General features: G+C 49.3%; 1 protein-coding gene across 5 annotated transcripts in view; it reads left to right on the top strand.

Annotated features, from left to right (window-relative positions):
• The window catches only part of DNMT3B (DNA (cytosine-5-)-methyltransferase 3 beta), a 30,354-nt gene extending 15,917 nt beyond the window's left edge, over window positions 1-14,437 (top strand). For 3 of the 5 annotated variants that reach the window (XM_011979772.1, XM_011979771.1, XM_011979770.1), the window contains 11 exons: window positions 493-618; window positions 744-788; window positions 1,879-1,958; window positions 2,273-2,385; window positions 3,529-3,712; window positions 4,317-4,401; window positions 5,228-5,373; window positions 5,904-5,994; window positions 6,354-6,502; window positions 7,442-7,527; window positions 12,835-14,437. In XM_011979772.1, the coding sequence (XP_011835162.1) occupies window positions 493-618; window positions 744-788; window positions 1,879-1,958; window positions 2,273-2,385; window positions 3,529-3,712; window positions 4,317-4,401; window positions 5,228-5,373; window positions 5,904-5,994; window positions 6,354-6,502; window positions 7,442-7,527; window positions 12,835-12,976 (1,247 nt within the window). In that variant the 3' untranslated portion in view covers window positions 12,977-14,437. Of the gene's footprint in view, window positions 1-492; window positions 619-743; window positions 789-1,878; window positions 1,959-2,272; window positions 2,386-3,528; window positions 3,713-4,316; window positions 4,402-5,227; window positions 5,374-5,903; window positions 5,995-6,353; window positions 6,503-7,441; window positions 7,528-10,396; window positions 10,467-11,269; window positions 11,389-12,834 lie in introns of all 5 variants that reach the window. The other 2 variants (XM_011979769.1, XM_011979768.1) reach the window with 1 other exon arrangement.
• The last annotated feature ends 3,500 nt before the right edge of the window (window positions 14,438-17,937 follow it).

Raw genomic sequence — 17,937 nt, 5'->3', positions numbered from 1 at the left:
ATGTTTAAACACATTAACTAAATTCATAAAACACGCATTTGAGAAAGTAGACTCATAGGTCTAGGCTAGTCCTAGTTGACTTGCTTGTCAGTGTTTTAATTAACATTAAATACAGAATTCATTTCCTCACCAGTTTCAAGTTCTCAGTAGCCACTCCCATGCCTACTGCCCAGCATGTCAGATATCACAGACATAGGTGTGTCAGGCTTTTAGCTTTGAATTGAGCTTTGCTCTCTGAGCTGAGTCATCTTTACCTCCTAGTTGTGGCCATTTAAAACCTTGTAAGCATGTGTTAAGAATCCTGGGTGCAAGGGGTTTTGAATGAGCTCCTGTTGTGAGTTGCCCATCAAGGGGCCATATACATTCAGTGTGGACCCCCTGTCATGCCCCAATTGCAGCTGGTACCCAGGCATAGCATGGTCTTGTCCTGGGCCCACATTCTCTCTGGACCCTCCTACCAAGCCACGGCTGCAGTCTAATTACCTTTCACAGAGAACAAGACTCGAAGACGCACAGCTGACGACTCAGCCACCTCTGACTACTGCCCCGCACCCAAGCGCCTCAAGACAAATTGCTATAACAACGGCAAAGACCGAGGGGATGAAGATCAGAGCCGAGGTGATTGTTGGGGACCCACTACCTGGGATCATGGGGCAGATGGGAGGAGGATGCTGCAGACCAGGAATTGATCCGTACCCGGCTCCCTGACCTCATCCCATGCCTTCTTATTCTTTTCTCAATAGAACAAATGGCTTCAGATGTTGCCAACAACAAGAGCAGCCTGGAAGGTAATGCTCTCTCCCTCCCAGTCATCCCCTTCACACCCTGGCTAGGGCTCTATGCCTTCCTCGTCCTGGCTCATCCGCCCTGTCACGGTTTAACCCAGAGCTCTGTTCCTTGACCTCAGGCCAAGGCCTATTTCTAGTCCCTGCATCTTAGTTGCTAGTTTATGGAATGAATTGCCCACTTGTGCCCCTTAAGAGAAAGGGACAGGAAGGGTATGGTGAGGAAGAAGGGAAGCCAGGCCATTTTGGCCGGGAGAACCATAACCTAAAACCAAGGTTAGTGGTATCATGAACTTCCCAAAGAACGGCAACTAACTAGCTTTTACTCACTTGCCTACTGTCAGGTTAAATAGTCTGCTTGTCCTGGCTGGGGATTGCCACTGGATTGGATACTCTGGCCAGAATATACCTCATGGAATACAGAATGTGTGAGGATGAAGTCTCCCTTGCTCCCTTAACCCCCAGTCACTCCGTGTTGAATAGGAAAACACCACATCCCTGGCCCAGAGAACCCGGGGAAGAGCTTCGGTTTAGAAATCCTATTCCCCAAGACTCACTCACCCATCTGGCTAGGTAGTGATGCTTGGTCATGGGTTTTATAAAGGTCCTATCTACCCAGCCAGGGATGCAACTCCTTGCTGATCTAGTGATATGAAGGGAAGGCAGGGTTGTCTACTGGTTAAAGGACCCGGATTCTGAGATTACAGCCATTTGCTGTTTTTAGGGTGTGGGCGTGGGCAAGTCCTACATGAGACAACAAGCCAATTGGAGTCACCACAAAATCCTCCATGTCCCAGTAATTAAAGCTTCTCAAGGATTGTCACACCAGAGAGGTCCCTCTGCTCAGCGTTCTGCCTGACATCATCCTCCTGGGGCAGCCCCTTGCCCATCTTGATGTTCCCCATCTGTGAAGTAGGGATGCCACCTGGAAGCATTGCTGAAAGGTAGAAGCTGTGAGGCATGGCCTGAGGCACGAAGAGTCCTTGGCAAGCAGCTGGCCTGGAGGAAAATCTTAGGAACTGAGAGACCCAGGCTTCAGCAACTGGTGTCAGGGCCTCAATTGCCACAAGCCCCAACCCTGTTTTTCTTACAGACGGCTGTTTGTCTTGTGGCAGGAAAAACCCCGTGTCCTTCCACCCTCTGTTTGAGGGGGGCCTCTGTCAGACATGCCGGGTAAGTCCTCCTGCTGCTCCGGACCTTCCTGCCCTCGCCTCCTCCAGCTCCCCTGTCCTTCCGAGCAGCACCTGTGTGGAGCCTCAGTGAAGCCCACTCATCCTAGCTGCCTTGCACTCTGCCTCTGGGGCGGGACGGGGGAGAGCTGTTGTAGAGGCCAGAGGCACACAGGTCACAGCCAGTTGTCCTTTTAAAGGACACCAAGCCACCAGCAGTGTGTTCTACGGCTGTATCGTAGGGCCTCCACCAGCAAGCTGGCAGGGCCTGGCCTTCTCTGGTCTCCGATTTCACTGGTGTTTCTCTCTGGCTGCCAGGACCGCTTCCTTGAGCTGTTTTACATGTATGACGACGATGGCTATCAGTCTTACTGCACCGTGTGCTGCGAGGGCCGAGAGCTGCTGCTTTGCAGCAACACGAGCTGCTGCCGGTGAGCACTGGGCCCTGTGGGCAGGATGTGGGTGGGCCCCCAAGGCTCCTAGGTTCCTGCAGTCTGCAGACAGCTGCCTGTTGAATGGAATCCTAGGCATGGGAAGAGGGAGCTAATTTGCCCTGGAAGCAGCATACAGGGTTTATGTTTTGTGGTGGCCGTGGTTGTAGCTTAATTGGGGTAGAGCTCGTGTGTAGGAAAGGGCTCTTTTTTTTGAGACAGGGTCTCGCCCTGGGTGTACAGTGACGTGATCATAGTTCACTGCAGCCTCCAATTCCTGTGCTCAAGCAGTCCTCCCACCTCAGCCTCCTGAGCAGCTTGATTATAGGCACATGCCACCACACCCAGCTAGTTGTTCTTCTTCTTTTTTTTTTTGTGGTGGAGTCTTGCTCTGTCACCCAGGCTGGAGTGCAGTGGCACAATCTTGGCTCACTGCAACCTCTGCCTCCAGGGTACAAGCAATTCTCATGCCTCAGCCTCCCAAGTAGCTGGAATTTTAAGTGTGCAACACCACGCCCAGGTAATTTTTGTGTTTTTAGTAGAAACAGGGTTTCAGCATGTTGACCAGGCTTGTCTTGAACTCCTGACTTCAGGTAATCCACCTGCCTCAGCCTCTCAAATCCCAGCACTCCCAAGGTTCTGGGATTACAGGCGTGATCCACCATGCTTGGCCTATTTTTTTGTAATAAATAAAAAGTATAGTAAATGCTGCCTAGGCTGGTCTCAAATCCCTGGGCTCAAGCCATTCTCCTGCCTCAGCCTCCCAAAGCCCCAGGGTTATAGGTGTGAGCCACCGCACCCAGCTAGAAGTGCTCTTAATAGGCCAAGAGCATGAGGGAAGGGGATGAGAAGGGCATCAGGGAAGGCTAACTCCCTGGTTTGCCAGTTGGCCTGTAATCCAAAGTGTCCATGGAATGAAGTAGGTTGTTGGGAGAGCATTTCTGATTAAGGGGGTTGGGGTATCCAAGGAAGACGTCAGGGAAGCCCGTACTGCACAGGGCCCTGCAGGCTATGCTGTTAAGCAGCCAATCCTAGGTAAGCTTTCAGGAGGGGGTGGGCATTTCCCTGTGGAAGTGGTAAGGGGGTGGCACAGGAGACCAACTCGATGACAAAGGCATGCCTTCTCCCTGCCACTGGGTCCAGGTGCTTCTGTGTGGAGTGCCTGGAGGTGCTGGTGGGCACAGGCACAGCGGCCGAGGCCAAGCTTCAGGAGCCCTGGAGCTGCTACATGTGTCTCCCGCAGCGCTGTCACGGCGTCCTGCGGCGCCGGAAGGACTGGAACGTGCGCCTGCAGGCCTTCTTCACCAGTGACACGGGGCTTGAATACGTAAGCCACAGGCTCCCGCCTCTACCACCACAGATCCCAGGGGCACAGGGTGTTGGAACGCTCTGGAATTCTCAGAGAGAGAGAGTAATAGAAGTAAACACACATTGTACAAGTGGAACCTCTCGGAGCCTCAACGGCTGACAGACCTGGCAAATTGACAGCTCCTCTGCACGGTTTTCACCCATGCCAGGGTTCACTCCCTCCTTGCCGGCTTCTCAGTATATGGATTTTCAGGGACCCGATGAAGAAAAGGTTGTAGCCTTCTGTGTTAGCAGAGCTGAGAGGGAAGGAAATAGTAGAAATGAATTTTCTAGTTCTTAGAGGCAGGCCCTAGGTCTTTCCTATCTGGGGTGATACCTTTTCATGTGTGCATCTGTGCATACATATCTGGCTCATGTCCAAGGATAAATTGACCATTCCTTGCCAAATGCAGGCTCCCGTGGTACACACTGTCTCCCCAATCCCCATCAAGGCTTCAGTGGGCTTTTTGCAGTGCCTACGGCAAGGTTTGAAGCCCTCTGAGCAGAGTCAGCCTGCCCCTCCCTCAGAGCTTGAGTCTTTCCCCTGTGCCTTCACCAGCATGACCTCCTTCCTTACCTGGCAGGAAGCCCCCAAGCTGTACCCTGCCATTCCCGCAGCCCGAAGGCGGCCCATTCGAGTCCTGTCATTGTTTGATGGCATTGCGACAGGTGAGTTTGGGATATACCTGGAGATGCTCTGCTGTCCTGTCACAAGGGGGTAGCCAGGGAGTCAGAAGGCATGGTTAGGGTGTCTGACATCAGTGGCAAGAAATATCCTTGAGGATCACCAGCTCTGAAAAAATCCCTGTCTCCTTGTTTCTCTCCACCTTCTCAGCCACCTTGCAGTCTTGGTCATTGAATTTTATTTCATTTATTTATTTTTTTGAGATAGAGTCTCCCTTTGTCACCCAGGTTGGAGTGCAATGACATGATCTGTGCTCACTGCAGCCTCCACCTCCCAGGTTCAAGTGATTCTCTTGCCTCAGCCGCCAGAGGAGCTGGGATTACAGGTGCCTGCCACCACGCCCAGCTAATTTTTATATTTTTAGTAGAGACGGGGTTTCTCCATGTTGGTCAGGTTGGTTTCGAATTCCTGACCTCAAGTGATCTGCCCACCTTGGCATCCCAAACTGCTGGGATTAGAGGCATGAGCCACCGTGCCCAGGCAGTCTTGGTCATTTTAAAAGGACATACATCTTAGCTGTTACACTTTATTTTTTATGTGCAGTTATCTTGAAATTGATTTTCATTCCACATGCATAAGTATAATTGGAGATAAATTAGGCAACAACTACTGCTATCTCTGGTTTTGGTTCCCTTCTTTTCTTGCTATACTGAGTTTGCACAGCCAACACGTGTGGTGCGTTTACAGCCTTTGCTGGATTGAACGCATGTGACGCAGTCATGAGGAATTGTTTGTTTTACCACAGCAGGGAGTGGAGGAAATGATGTGCTCAGCATCATTTATGCTTCTGTGTCTCCCTGGCCCCCACAGGCTACCTAGTCCTCAAAGAGCTGGGCATAAAGGTAGGAAAGTACGTCGCCTCTGAAGTGTGTGAAGAGTCCATCGCTGTTGGAACCGTGAAGCACGAGGGGAATATCAAATACGTGAACGACGTGAGGAACATCACAAAGAAAAATGTGAGGGCAGTCTGTACCTTGTGGGCCTTGTCTCTTTCTGTTTCCCCCAGTCCTCCACATCCTGAAACCTGCATGTAGGCCCCATCCCTGAGACCCTAGAAAAAATAATTGAAATCTTGTGGGAATCTTAAGCCTTAGGTTAGGGTCGGAAGTGGAGTTGGTGACCAAGCAAGATTCTATTTTTTTCTAGAGACAGTCTCACTCTGGAGTGCAGTGGCATGATCTCAGCTCACTGTAACCTCTGCCTCCTGGGTTTAAGCGATTCTCCTGCCTCAGCCTCCCGAAGTGCTGGGATTACAGGCACCTGCCACCATGCTGGGCTAATTTTTATATTTCTAGTAGAGATGGGGTTTCTCCATGTTGGCCAGGCTGGTCTCAAACTCCAGACTTCAGGTGATCCACCCCCCCACTTCAGCCTCCCTGGGATTATAGGTGTGAGCCACTTTGTCCAGCCCCAAGCAAGATTCTAGAAGTGGGACCAGCTCTCTTTCTCTCTGTCCACACCCTCATCCTGACTCTGTCTCTCTCAGATTGAAGAATGGGGCCCATTTGACTTGGTGATTGGCGGAAGCCCATGCAACGATCTCTCAAATGTGAATCCAGCCAGGAAAGGCCTGTATGGTGAGCATCCTTCTCTCTGGCAGTCCCTGGAGAGCCTATGTCACCTGACCCCTGACCACTGGCCCAGGTGGAGTGGCCTGAGAAGGAGCCCTTTGCTTCTGGCCAAGTTACTGGCAGCGTCAGGGGACTGTTGGTGCTGCCTACGCTCCGTAGTAAATCCTCAGCCCACAAGGGAAATACCCTAGTAAATAGTGCCCTGCCGCTGCCTGTGTCCCTGCTGTCATTCAGGTGGACATAGACTGGTAGGCATCGGCCTTAACTGTCAGGAGGCCATTGGGAACCTGTTGGTCTCAGGGGATGCGGTAGGTTGGGCTGGAGGTTTCAAATGAACCCTGCACTGTCATCTTTTCTGAGCACAGAGGGTACAGGCCGGCTCTTCTTTGAATTTTACCACCTGCTGAATTACTCACGCCCCAAGGAGGGTGATGACCGGCCGTTCTTCTGGATGTTTGAGAATGTTGTAGCCATGAAGGTTGGCGACAAGAGGGACATCTCACGGTTCCTGGAGGTGAGGGAATCTGGGGACCTGATTGTCACACACAGCCTGGGCAGGGAAAGCGCTGCTGGCAGTGATGATTGGTGGGTGTTGCCAACGTTGGGAATGACTTTCCCGTCCTTGGTCTGGCTAGATCCAATAGTGAGGGATTCAGTGGGTTCTCTTAGTACATGGAAAATATTTTTTTTTGAAACGGGGTCTTGCTCTGTCACCCAGGCTGAAGTACAGTGGCATGATTACAGCTCACTGTAGCCTCAAACAGCTGGGCTCAGGCAATCCTCCTACCTCAGCCTCCCAAGTAGCTGGGACTACAGGAGCATACCACCATGCCCAGCAGTTTTTGTATTTTTAGTAGAGACGGGGTCTTGGTATGTTGCACACCCTAGTCTTGAACTCCTGGACTCAAGTGATCCGCCCACCTCCCAACGTGTTGGAATTAGAGATAGAGCTGTGAGCCACCATGCCCGGCCAGTACAAGGAAAATAATTGATCTCTAATCTCGGCTCAACTCTTTGAAGTCAGAAATGATGAAACCATCATCTGCTGTTAAGGACTCATGAGATTTGACTCAATTTTCTACTCATTTTTGATATGAAAACTGCTTTAGACCAGGCACGGTGGCTCATGTCTGCAGTCCTAGCATTTCAGGAGGCTGAAGTTGGAGGATCACTTGAGCCTGTGTATCATATTTTGTAATAATCTGGCGTGTCCCAGGGGATGCCATCTCAGAATCTACAGGTTTGACCTTATCTCTTTACCTACCATTAGCATAGTATGAGGGCGTTCACCATGTCCTCTAGCCAGCCTCCTGATGGCAGTTGGTCTTTTCTTTGTTTTGAAGGATCCGTGCCTCTTCCGTAGTCAGGGAATAGCCCTGTCACCTGCAAAGGTCTGGTTGACACTGGAACTCTAATAATGGGCTCCTAACAGCAACCTTCTTTGTCCCTGCAGTGTAATCCAGTGATGATTGATGCCATCAAAGTTTCTGCTGCTCACAGGGCCCGATACTTTTGGGGCAACCTACCTGGGATGAACAGGTAACAAAGGGCTCTTAGTGGGACAGCTAACAGCCAAGTTAAATATGTGATAACAAGCTCTGACATTCAAGCCTTCCTAGAAAGATCTGGCTCTGCTGAGAAACAGTTAGGGTTTCAGACCACCTGTGGTCTTCCGGGTTGATCCCTGTTAAGATGTTCAGCAAGTACCTGGGAATCTTTTTAGGAGTTCCACTCTTACCTGTTGTAAGCTGCCGATGGACCCGACCTTCAAAGTCCCAGGTGGCTGGGCGCGGTGGCTCACGCCTGTAATCCCAGCACTTTGGGAGGCCGAGGCTGGAGGATTGCTTGAGCCCAGGAGTTCTAGACTAGCCTGGGCAACAAAGTGAGACCCCGTCTCTTCAAAAAAATAAAGAAAAATAAAAGTCCCATGTGCTGTAGCCAGACTGTGTACCTCCTTCCTGCCAGGGATCTCTCAAGACTTGAGCTTGTTGATGCTCCTGCCCTTCACTTCTCCTCCCCATTGCTGTAGGGACAGCCGACTGGAAATGGAAGTAGATTGTTGTTAGCGGTGCCTTTCCTCCTGCCCCGGAGATGAAGCGATCTTGGCCAGGCTCGTGGTGACCAACCAGGTGGCAGAGCTGCTATGACAAACAAAAGCCCGAAGACTATGTCCCTCACATTCTCATTACCAGGAGCATTTCATATTTTGTTATATACTAAAAACAGCAGTCTTCTTCTGACACGCTGAAAGCCACAAAGCAGCTTTGCTGAGGATTAATTATCTCCTCTATATGTGGTTTCAAGGAGAAGAACTTGCTAATTGAGATGTAAAATATGATGGTAATGTGACATCCCAGACTTGCAAATGAGTTGAGCTTAAAACATTCTCCTGTAGAAGGAGGCGTGGAAACATAATAACCTTCTGCCACTTAGTGAAGTGTGGACAGAGGTTAGGGTCCTGGGGTAGCTTGGAGGATTTTTGTTGACCACCTTGCCCGGGTACTTGGTTAGGCAGCCAATCTTAGGATACCATTTCTGTGTCTGGAATTAAATGGGTTAATGCCTTCAACATTTGAGCTCCCAGTAGGCCGGCACTGTTACACTGTTGCCATTTTCATGGTTAAATACATCATGTCTATCTCCGCTTTCATGATAATGACATGCTGAAGGGGGAGGGAGAGAAGACAATGATTTGGGGTTTATTGCTGGTGGATGGGCATTGGAAGGGAAGGCTTCTCATTCTAGCGAGGGCCCTAAGTGAAGGGATGGACCCATGCAGTTATTAGAGTACCGCAGGTGGAAGGAAGAGGGTCTGGGATGATGGGAAACATCCCCAGACCAGCTCAGAGCACCCTATGTGGGGTGGCTGGGAGAGAGGGGCCAAGTAACTTGGGCCTTAATGTGGTACCGCTGAAATCACTTTGACATGGGAAGTTCCAGATGAGATGAATTGTGTCTTAAGTACACGGTAGTTTCTGGGTGGATTGTAGACAACAGCAGGATGTAGTCGGGAATGGGGAGAGAGCGAGGTGACCAGACTGCTCAAAGAAGGAGAGATCACTGATGATGATGTTGTGCCCCAGGAGGTGCCATCCATAAAGAACACAGTGTGAGTGGTGGCCCCTGGAGTTTGCAGCACAGCAATCCTGTGACTTGGCAAGGAGGGGTCAGATTCAGCATATCTGGAGGGTAGGACATTTGCTGATGCGTTGGATGTGTAGGCTGTGAGGTGGAAGGATCAGTGAGGCCTGACGCAGATCTAACGCTGTGCCTAAGCTCTGCAAGCTGATACGATGGGTGGCACACCAAGCATCATTTAGGGGACAGACCCAAGTCATGTGTCTTGTTTAGAGCTTAATCTTACAGTCAGCACAAGATGGGGCTGTGCAGTGTCCTTTTCTTCTGGGCCCTCAGCTCCCTTGGGTCCATGGCGGAGGTAGGAGTGGGGATAGAGGTGGCATTTGAAGCCTGGCAGGTGAGGTCAAGGAAATCTATCAGTCTAGGGGAAATATGTGTTGTGATTTCCTTAGCCCCTCTTGTAGGCACGGTTCCCATTCTCATATCTGAGTTGTTTGGCCTTGACATTCCTAACACAGGTTACTATGGCCGTCCCTGCGTCCAGTCCTCTTGCCCCGGTTTCTGTTCTGGAGCTGCTCAGCTACTTTCAGTTCTGGCCCTCACCCTTCTTAGTCATCTGTTTGCCTCTCTCTGCATTTGCAAAATACTTTTCAAGGGTGAAAGTTAAAGGGGTGCTTAGTCTTTTTTTTTTTTTTTTAACCTTAAGAGATAGGGTCTGTCTCCCAGGCTGGAGTGCAGTGTTGTCATCATGACTCACCGCAGCCTCCAACTCCTAGGCTTAAGCGATCCTCCTGCTTTGAACTCCCAAATTGCTGGGATTAAGGGTAGGGACCACTGCAGCCGGTTGCTATTCACTTTTAAAGCCTCCTGAGGCTGTATTCCCAGCAGTGAGCCACCAAACCGTGGGTGTGATGTGATAATTGCATCAGGTAGACCCACAAAAGTCTATTCCAAGCTCCTCACTTTAAAATAGACAGGAAGCCCAAAGGGGTAGTGTGACTTGCTCAAGCTCACTCAGTGAGCGGTGGAGCTGGGACCTGAGGTTTCTCCTGCCCCACTCCCGTGCAGTGTTCCTGCTCAATGGGAACCTAACTTTGAAGTCCAGGCAGGGGAACATTACCTCCTGGATGCTGGGCTGTCCCCTTTGGGGTAGCCCATCCTTGGCTTTGGCACACAGGCTTGTGCTCATGCCAGGATCGTTTTCATCATTTATTTGTAGCAAGTTCACCGCTAGGGCACATCTCTGCAACATATGCCCTCACTCCCACCTTGTGCCTAGCAGAGGACCCTCTATAGCTAGTAAAAAGTAATGGGTTTTGGCTGTTCCCAGGCCCGTGATAGCATCAAAGAATGATAAACTCGAGCTGCAGGACTGCTTGGAATACAATAGGATAGCCAAGGTAAGACGAGCTGTGGCCCTCTGGAAAAATGCACTTGGTGACCTCCAAGTGGGGACTTGGGAGATGACCTTGGTGTCTGATTGGTTCCTACACCTCCCCCCACGTGACTTCCTGGTGTTGGGCTTCTTTCTCCCACACAATTGTTCTGTGCCATCCTCAAATACAGAGACCAGGAGACATTCGTGATAAGTAATCACTACGAGGAAAGGCAACTAATCTTTCTAATTTTAGTACTGGATACATAAAGACACAGAGAATTTCAGCTGGCCCTCAGGGAGAAAGGAATCATTAATCCTTTTGCCAAAAAATGAATTTGCTGTCAAGTCATAGAATATGAAGACCTCCATAAACCTAAATCTCAATGTTTGCATCAAGCTAAGATCCATTTTCTAAACTCCAGTTGAGCATTCTCTGTATCTGGGTGGTTTTTACTTTTTACTTAATCTTACTTGATCAGGAACTCTGGTGTCTTCTTGGCCCCCCCACGTGATCTCATTCATGGTCACTTTTTTGTTTATCTCATTTTCTCTGAGGCTGGTCCTTCCTGTTAACATCTTGGCATTTGTGGGAAGCACAAAATGTTCTTGTCCGTCCAACTCTGCTTTCTGCTCCCAGCCCTGCCATTCCTCTCCCGCGCCTGCCCTCTCCCTTCCATCTTTCCTAGGTACTTTTTTCTCCCAGCCCTGCCACTCTTCTGCCGCGCCTGCGCTCTCCCCTCCATCTTTCCCAGGTACTTTTTAGCCTTGACCCCACCCAGGTCCCTTCATTCTGTGCTCACTCCATGATGTCGTTTTGTTCTCCAGTTAAAGAAAGTACAGACAATAACCACCAAGTCGAACTCGATCAAACAGGGGAAAAACCAACTTTTCCCTGTTGTCATGAATGGCAAAGAAGATGTTTTGTGGTGCACTGAGCTCGAAAGGTGAGCAAGGCTGCACTTGGAGAGGGAAACTGTGCAGATCAAAACACAAATGGGCAGACATGGGCAGGTGCTTACCTTCATTCTTGATGGCCTCACTGCCCTTTGGTGTTACTGGGGCGAGGAGTAATAATACCTTTTCATAGTTCGCCCTTATTTCCTGACAAAAATGGCGGAGGGGGTGTGGTGGTGGTGAGGAATCTGAGACATGAGGTCATTAGGCCGCACCATCTGTCTGTTGGCTGCACTGCCCTGACATCTGCCTGTCCCAACACGCTGGGACACTACGATGTATGAGAAGCCAGTGAAAGAAAACTCCACAGACATGCCATTCTTGAAGACTTCAGTTTGCTCATTCTATAAATGATTGCTTCTTAGCCACAGTTTATCCTCTCCTTCCCTTTCTTTGGGCTAAGTTTGTCTGTTTTGATGCAAATAACCATCTCTTGGATTTCAGTTCTGTTTTTTCTTTCACTCCTCTGTTTGTTCATTTTGCTTCTCCTATTTTTTAAAAATCATTATTTGCTATAGTGATGTAATTAAGGTTTTGAACATTCCTCTTTACATGTGTTCTGTATTCTGAAGGCTTTGATACAGAGTGTTTTCATTCCAAATATTTCACTTCTACAACTCGTTTACTTTCTACTTTGACTTACCAACAGTTATATAACAGAGTATAAAAGTAACTTCTGATTAGTATTTATGCTGTAGATTATTCTGTATGGACCCATACCTAAAATGGTTGGTGCAGATGGCTGACATTGTGTAGACGCTAAAGCCAAGCAAGACACAGGCCTGAGGTATCACATCTTTGGCATGTTTCTGAATAACCCACGCAACCATTGGCCTGTTGGGATGACTCTTAGTATTGGATTGTGTACCTGAGTAATACTGAGGTTCAGCCTCTGTGCCCTCTTTCCAGGCCCGGTAGAATCCTATAGAGGAAGCTTTTGGTATATTTGATGCCATCTGCCTGAAGTCGTCTAGCTCAGTCCTTCATCCAGCAGCTGGGTTTGAATAGGGAAGGAAAACTGTGGTTGCTGAGCTGTAAATTGCCTGAGCCTGTGATGACTGAAAATCTAGGCTGTTTTTCAGTGACCTTGTTCCTTATTAAGGAAGTTGCTTAACTTCTCCCATCATAGTGTTTTGAAGATGGAGACATTGCTGGCTGGCTAATTTGGTATGCATGCATTTATTCAAGGAAGGTCCTCTGAGCACCAACTCTATGCCAAGAGTATGGTGTTAGGCCTGCACAAAACGGGGGGCTTTGATTTGTGAGCAATTTGTGAGCAAGTGTTCTGAATTAAGGGCTCTGAATTTAGGTCCTGGGGACCTTACTGATGGGACTGAGGGATGGTGAGGGCAGAAGGAGTGGGACCTGGCTGGTTGAGGCTGTCAGCATCCTGGAGGCACTTCTGACTCGCTGTCTTTTTACTCCGGTACCCCCAGGATCTTTGGCTTTCCTGTGCACTACACAGACGTGTCCAACATGGGCCGCGGTGCCCGCCAGAAGCTGCTGGGAAGGTCCTGGAGCGTGCCTGTCATCCGACACCTCTTCGCCCCTCTGAAGGACTACTTTGCATGTGAATAGTTCCAGCCAGGCCCCAAGCCCACTGGGGTGTGTGGCAGAGCCAGGACCCAGGAGGTGTGATTCCTGAAGGCATCCCCAGGCCCTGCTCTTCCTTAGCTGTGTGGGGCATACCGTGTACCTCAGTTCCCTCCTGCTCAGTGGGGGCAGAGCCACCTGACTCTCTTGCAGGGGGAGGCCGAGGTGCCGCCTCCTTGTGCACAATTCAGACCTGGCTGCTTGGAGCAGCCTAACATGGTGCTCATTTTTTCTTCTCCTAAAACTTTAAAACTTGAAGTAGGTAGCAACGTGGCTTTTTTTTTTTCCTTCCTGGGTCTACCACTCAGAGAAACAATGGCTATGATACCAAAACCACAGTGCCGACAGCTCTCCAATACTCAGGTTAATGCTGAAAAATCATCCAAGACAGTTATTGCAAGAGTTTAATTTTTGAAAACTGGCTGCTGCTCTGTGTTTACAGACGTGTGCAGTTGTAGGCATGTAGCTACGGGACATTTTTAAGGGCCCAGGATCGTTTTTTCCCAGGGCAAGCAAAAGAGAAAATGTTGTATATGTCTTTTCCCCGGCACATTCCCCTTGCCTAAATACAAGGGCTGGAGTCTGCACGGGACCTATTAGAGTATTTTCCACAACGATGATGATTTCAGCAGGGATGACATCATCATCACATTCAGGGCTATCTTTTCCCCCCACAAACCCAAGGGCAGGGGCCACTCTTAGCTCAATCCCTCCCAGTGACTGCAATAGAACCCTCTGGGGAGCTCAGGAAGGGGTGTGCTGAGTTCTATAACATAAGCTGCCATATATTTTGTAGACAAGTATGGCTCCTCCGTGTCTCCCTCTTCCTTAGGAGAGGAGTGTGAAGGAAGGAGCTCAGATAAGACACCCCCTCAAACCCATTCCCTCTCCAAGAGACCTAACCCCCACAGGCACAGGTCCCCAGATGAGAAGTCTGCTACCCTCATTTCTCATCTTTTTACTAAACTCAGAAGCAGTGACCGCAGTCAGGGACAGACGTACATTTCTTACACCTTCCCCTCATCTTAAGAGATGACAGAGAAAACTGCAGTCAAAGCTCGGTGCTCCCTCTGGAGATTTTTAAATCCTTTTTTATTCCATGATAAGTCATTTTTAGGGAGAATGGGAGTTCAGACAAGCTGCATTTCAGAAATGCTGTCGCAATGGTTTTTAACACCTCTTACTCTTCTTACTGGTGCTATTTTGTAGAATAAGGAACAACATTGACAAGTTTTGTGGGGCTTTTTATACACTTTTTTTAAAATCTCAAACTTCTATTTTTATGTTTAACGTTTTCATTAAAACTTTTTGTAACTGGAGCCACGACGTAACAAATATGGGGAAAAAAACTGTGCCTTGTTTCAACAGTTTTTGCTAATTTTTAGGCTGAAAGATGACGGATGCCTAGAGTTTACCTTATGTTTAATTAAAATCAGTATTTGTCTATAACTGTCTGATGTCCCTTTTCTTCTGCAGGTCAGATGGATGGGACATGGGGGAGGGCCTGGCTAACATGTAAGGGTGAGAGTTTGGAAGTAGGTGATTCATTCATTCATTTATTCAAACGCAATGTGACCGCAAGCTGACTGGAGCGAGCTTACAGTGTGGTGCACTGGTTCTGCAGCATTGGCTCACCTGTAATCCTAGCCAGGGTGGGCAGATCTTTTGAGCCCAGGAGTTCAAGACCAGCCTTGGCAACATGGCAAAACCCCATCTGTACAAAAAAACCCCAAGAATACAGGCCAGGCGCGGTGGCTCATGCCTGTAATCTCAGCACTTTGGGAGGCCTAGGCAGGCAGATCACAAGGTCAGGAGATCGAGACCATTCTGGCTAACCCTGGAAACCCTGTCTCTACTAAAAATACACAAAATTATCCAGGCGTGGTGGCAGGCACCTGTAGTCCCAGCTACGCTCTGAACCCAGGAGGTGGAGCTTGCAGTGAGCTGAGATAGTGCCACTGCACTTCAGCCTGGGCAACAGAGCAAGACTCCATCTCCAAAAAAAAAAAAAAGAATCCAGCACATCTGCATCCCCTGGAGGGCTTGTCAGGGCTGTGATTGCTGGCCCAACCTCCAGAGTTTCTGACTCTATGAGTGGACCATAGGAATTTTCAGTCGCGCAGTGGCACAATTACTGCTTATTGCAGCCTGGACTCCCCAGGCTCAAGTGATCCTCCTCTGTCAGCCTCCAAGTAGCTGGGACCACAGGCGAGCACCACCACACCCAGCCTGACCCTAGGAATTTGATGCTGCTATCAAGGGACCACACCAGACTAGTGAATGGGCATCTAAGTCACAGTTCCCAAATGTGGCTTGAGTGTCTGAATTCGTTTAAAAGCTCCATGTGTGGGACACCTGTTTCCAGACGTGTGCAGTTGTAGGCATGTAGCTACAGGACATTTTTAAGGGCCCAGGATCGTTTTTTCCCAGGGCAAGCGGAAGAGAAAATGTTGTATATGTCTTTTCCCTGGCACATTCCCCTTGCCTAAATACAAGGGCTGGAGTCTGCCCCAGATCTTGGGGAACTGATCAAGGTGATTATCACCTCTAGCAAAAGATCCTAATGATTCTCACAGTTCATATGCTTCTGTGGGATTCTATACCTTATTCCACAGCTCCCAGGTTGCCGTGCTGCAGGTCAACAACCTTCCGTAAGGGGGCTAACTGGGAGTAGCCCTGTGGTCCCAGTCTAGCCCGTGTCCTCTGCCTTTTGGGTGGAGTGATTCTCAGCGTGCCCCCAACTAAAATCCTGCCCTTCAATGAGCACTCACGATGTCGGTTGCCCTTCTAAGCCTAATATTGTGACTCCAGTAATTCCATTTTACTGGGATTTACTTCCCTAGGCAGGAGTCCCAAGCCCAGAGCTCATCGGGCCACACTCATCTCCAGCCTTTGGTCAGGGAAAAGGATTAATACTGGTTAATTATCGTATTAGAGACAGAATAGCATGATGCACCTGGGGTTCATCCACTGAACATGTCAGACCTAGCACCTCTGAGCCTCCCAGGCCATGTGTGAGTTGGGCTATAATCACGACCATCTCTTAAATAAGGTCAGGTTTCTAAAAGGCCTGGCCCAGCGTTTGGGGATGGAAGAAGCTTCCAGAGTGGAAGGATGAACATGTTATTAGAAAGGAGCTTCAGGACTACAACAGCCCACATGCAGGTTGCCATGGTGAGATGGCAATTAGCAAGCTAGGCCCACACAACCTCCCCTGCCTCCCCAGGTGTTGAGACCCCAGAGACCTGGGCCACCCAATTAAGCCATCTTGTGTACAGTGCTGCACCAAATACCAGGACAGGATGAAGCCAGATAAACAGCCCCGGCCTCGAAACCCCAAGAAAGATGGGTGAGCCCTCCAGGTGAGGAGTCCTTGGCATCCTGGCCTGCTTGTCAAGGTGGGGGAGGGGCTCAGAGGGAGTGTGGGGGTAATTGTGTTTTCTCAAGATGGGGTTAGGCTGGTGATCCCAGGTTCCGAGGCAAGGGGAGAAGGCGGTGAATGTTCTGATCTGGGGAAAGAGGTTGGAGTTTGAATCCCACGTAGGCCTTTGCTGAAGCAGTCTTTGGGTTTGCCTGGATTTGTGTCTGGGGTCTGGCATGTCACCGTGTCACTTGGAGCAAGCAGATGACTTAACCTCTTGGGGTTTTTCATCTCTCACCTAAAAGGTGGAGATACCAGCCTGGTCAACATGGTGAAACCCGATCTCTACCAAAAAATACAAAAATTAGCTGGGCGTGGTGGCATGCACTTGTAGTCCCAGCTACTCCGTGTGGCTGAGGTGGGAGAATCTCTTGAACCCGGGAAATGGAGGTTGTTGCTGTGAGCTGAGATCGCACCACTGCACGCCAGCTTGGGCAACAGAGGCCCTATCTCAACAACAACAAATAAAGTGGAAATAATAAATCCTACCTGCTTCATAGGGTGACCGAAGTTCAAAGGCCAGATCTAGGTAAAATGCTTTGCCTGACACCTGGCAGGCAATAAACTCTCCACATATATGAGATGACATTATTGTAAAATGGGACCCATTAATTAATGCAGTGCTAATGACAATGAAGACTGGATGCAGGTAGTGATAGTAACATGCAATGCTTATCAGTAGTAATAGCCTTAGGCCAGGCACTGCGGCTCACACCTTGCAATCCCAGCACTTTGGGAGGCTGAAGTAAGCAGAGTTCAGGATTTGAGACCAGCCTGGGCAGCATGGACAGAGTTTCACACCCCCTTTCTACAAAAAAATTGAAAAATTAGCCAGGTATGGTGGTGCGCCCCTGTAGTCCAGCTACTCGGGAGGCTGAGGTGGGAGGACCACTTGACCTCAGGAGGTGGAGGTTGCAGTGAGCAGAAATTGTGCCTCTGCATTCCTGTCTGGGCAACAGTGAGACCCTGCCTCAAACAATAATAATAGTCATACTTTTTTAAAAGGTAGAGTAATATTTCCCCAGATGTTGTCAGCAGCTAGGCTGACGGGTGTCAACTGTAGCAACAGTGGCATCGGGTGTGGAACTTGTGCCCCTCACCGCCCCCCACATCCTGTTGGGATCCCAATGCTCCTTGCTAGGGTTCCCATCCTGTCTCCACTTCCCTGCTATTTTGTGACCTTGGGTGTGTTCCAGAGTCTCCTTGGGGCTTGTTTACCCAACTATAAAATGGATAATATCAACCTCACAGAACTGATGTGTGGATCAAACAATTCAGCACATGTGAGGCACATGGGAAGGGGACTGAGTAAATGCTGAGTAAATGACAGTGACAAATGACCCAAAAATGCTTTTTTATTACTGTTAGAGAATTCTGGCAACCCTGTGAGGCCTGATTACCATGATTGTAAGAGAACTGACTCCAAAGAGGTCTCATCACATACCCAAGGTCACCCAGCTAGTAGCAAAAGGAGTTGTGCATTGGAATCTGCTCTGGGAAGCCAGTCTACTTTTTCTCTTTGGTC

Source organism: Mandrillus leucophaeus, unplaced genomic scaffold (assembly GCF_000951045.1).
Source record: "Mandrillus leucophaeus isolate KB7577 unplaced genomic scaffold, Mleu.le_1.0 Scaffold206, whole genome shotgun sequence".
Classification (NCBI taxonomy): Eukaryota; Metazoa; Chordata; class Mammalia; order Primates; family Cercopithecidae; genus Mandrillus; species Mandrillus leucophaeus.
This window is presented reverse-complemented; position numbering and strand designations above follow the sequence as displayed.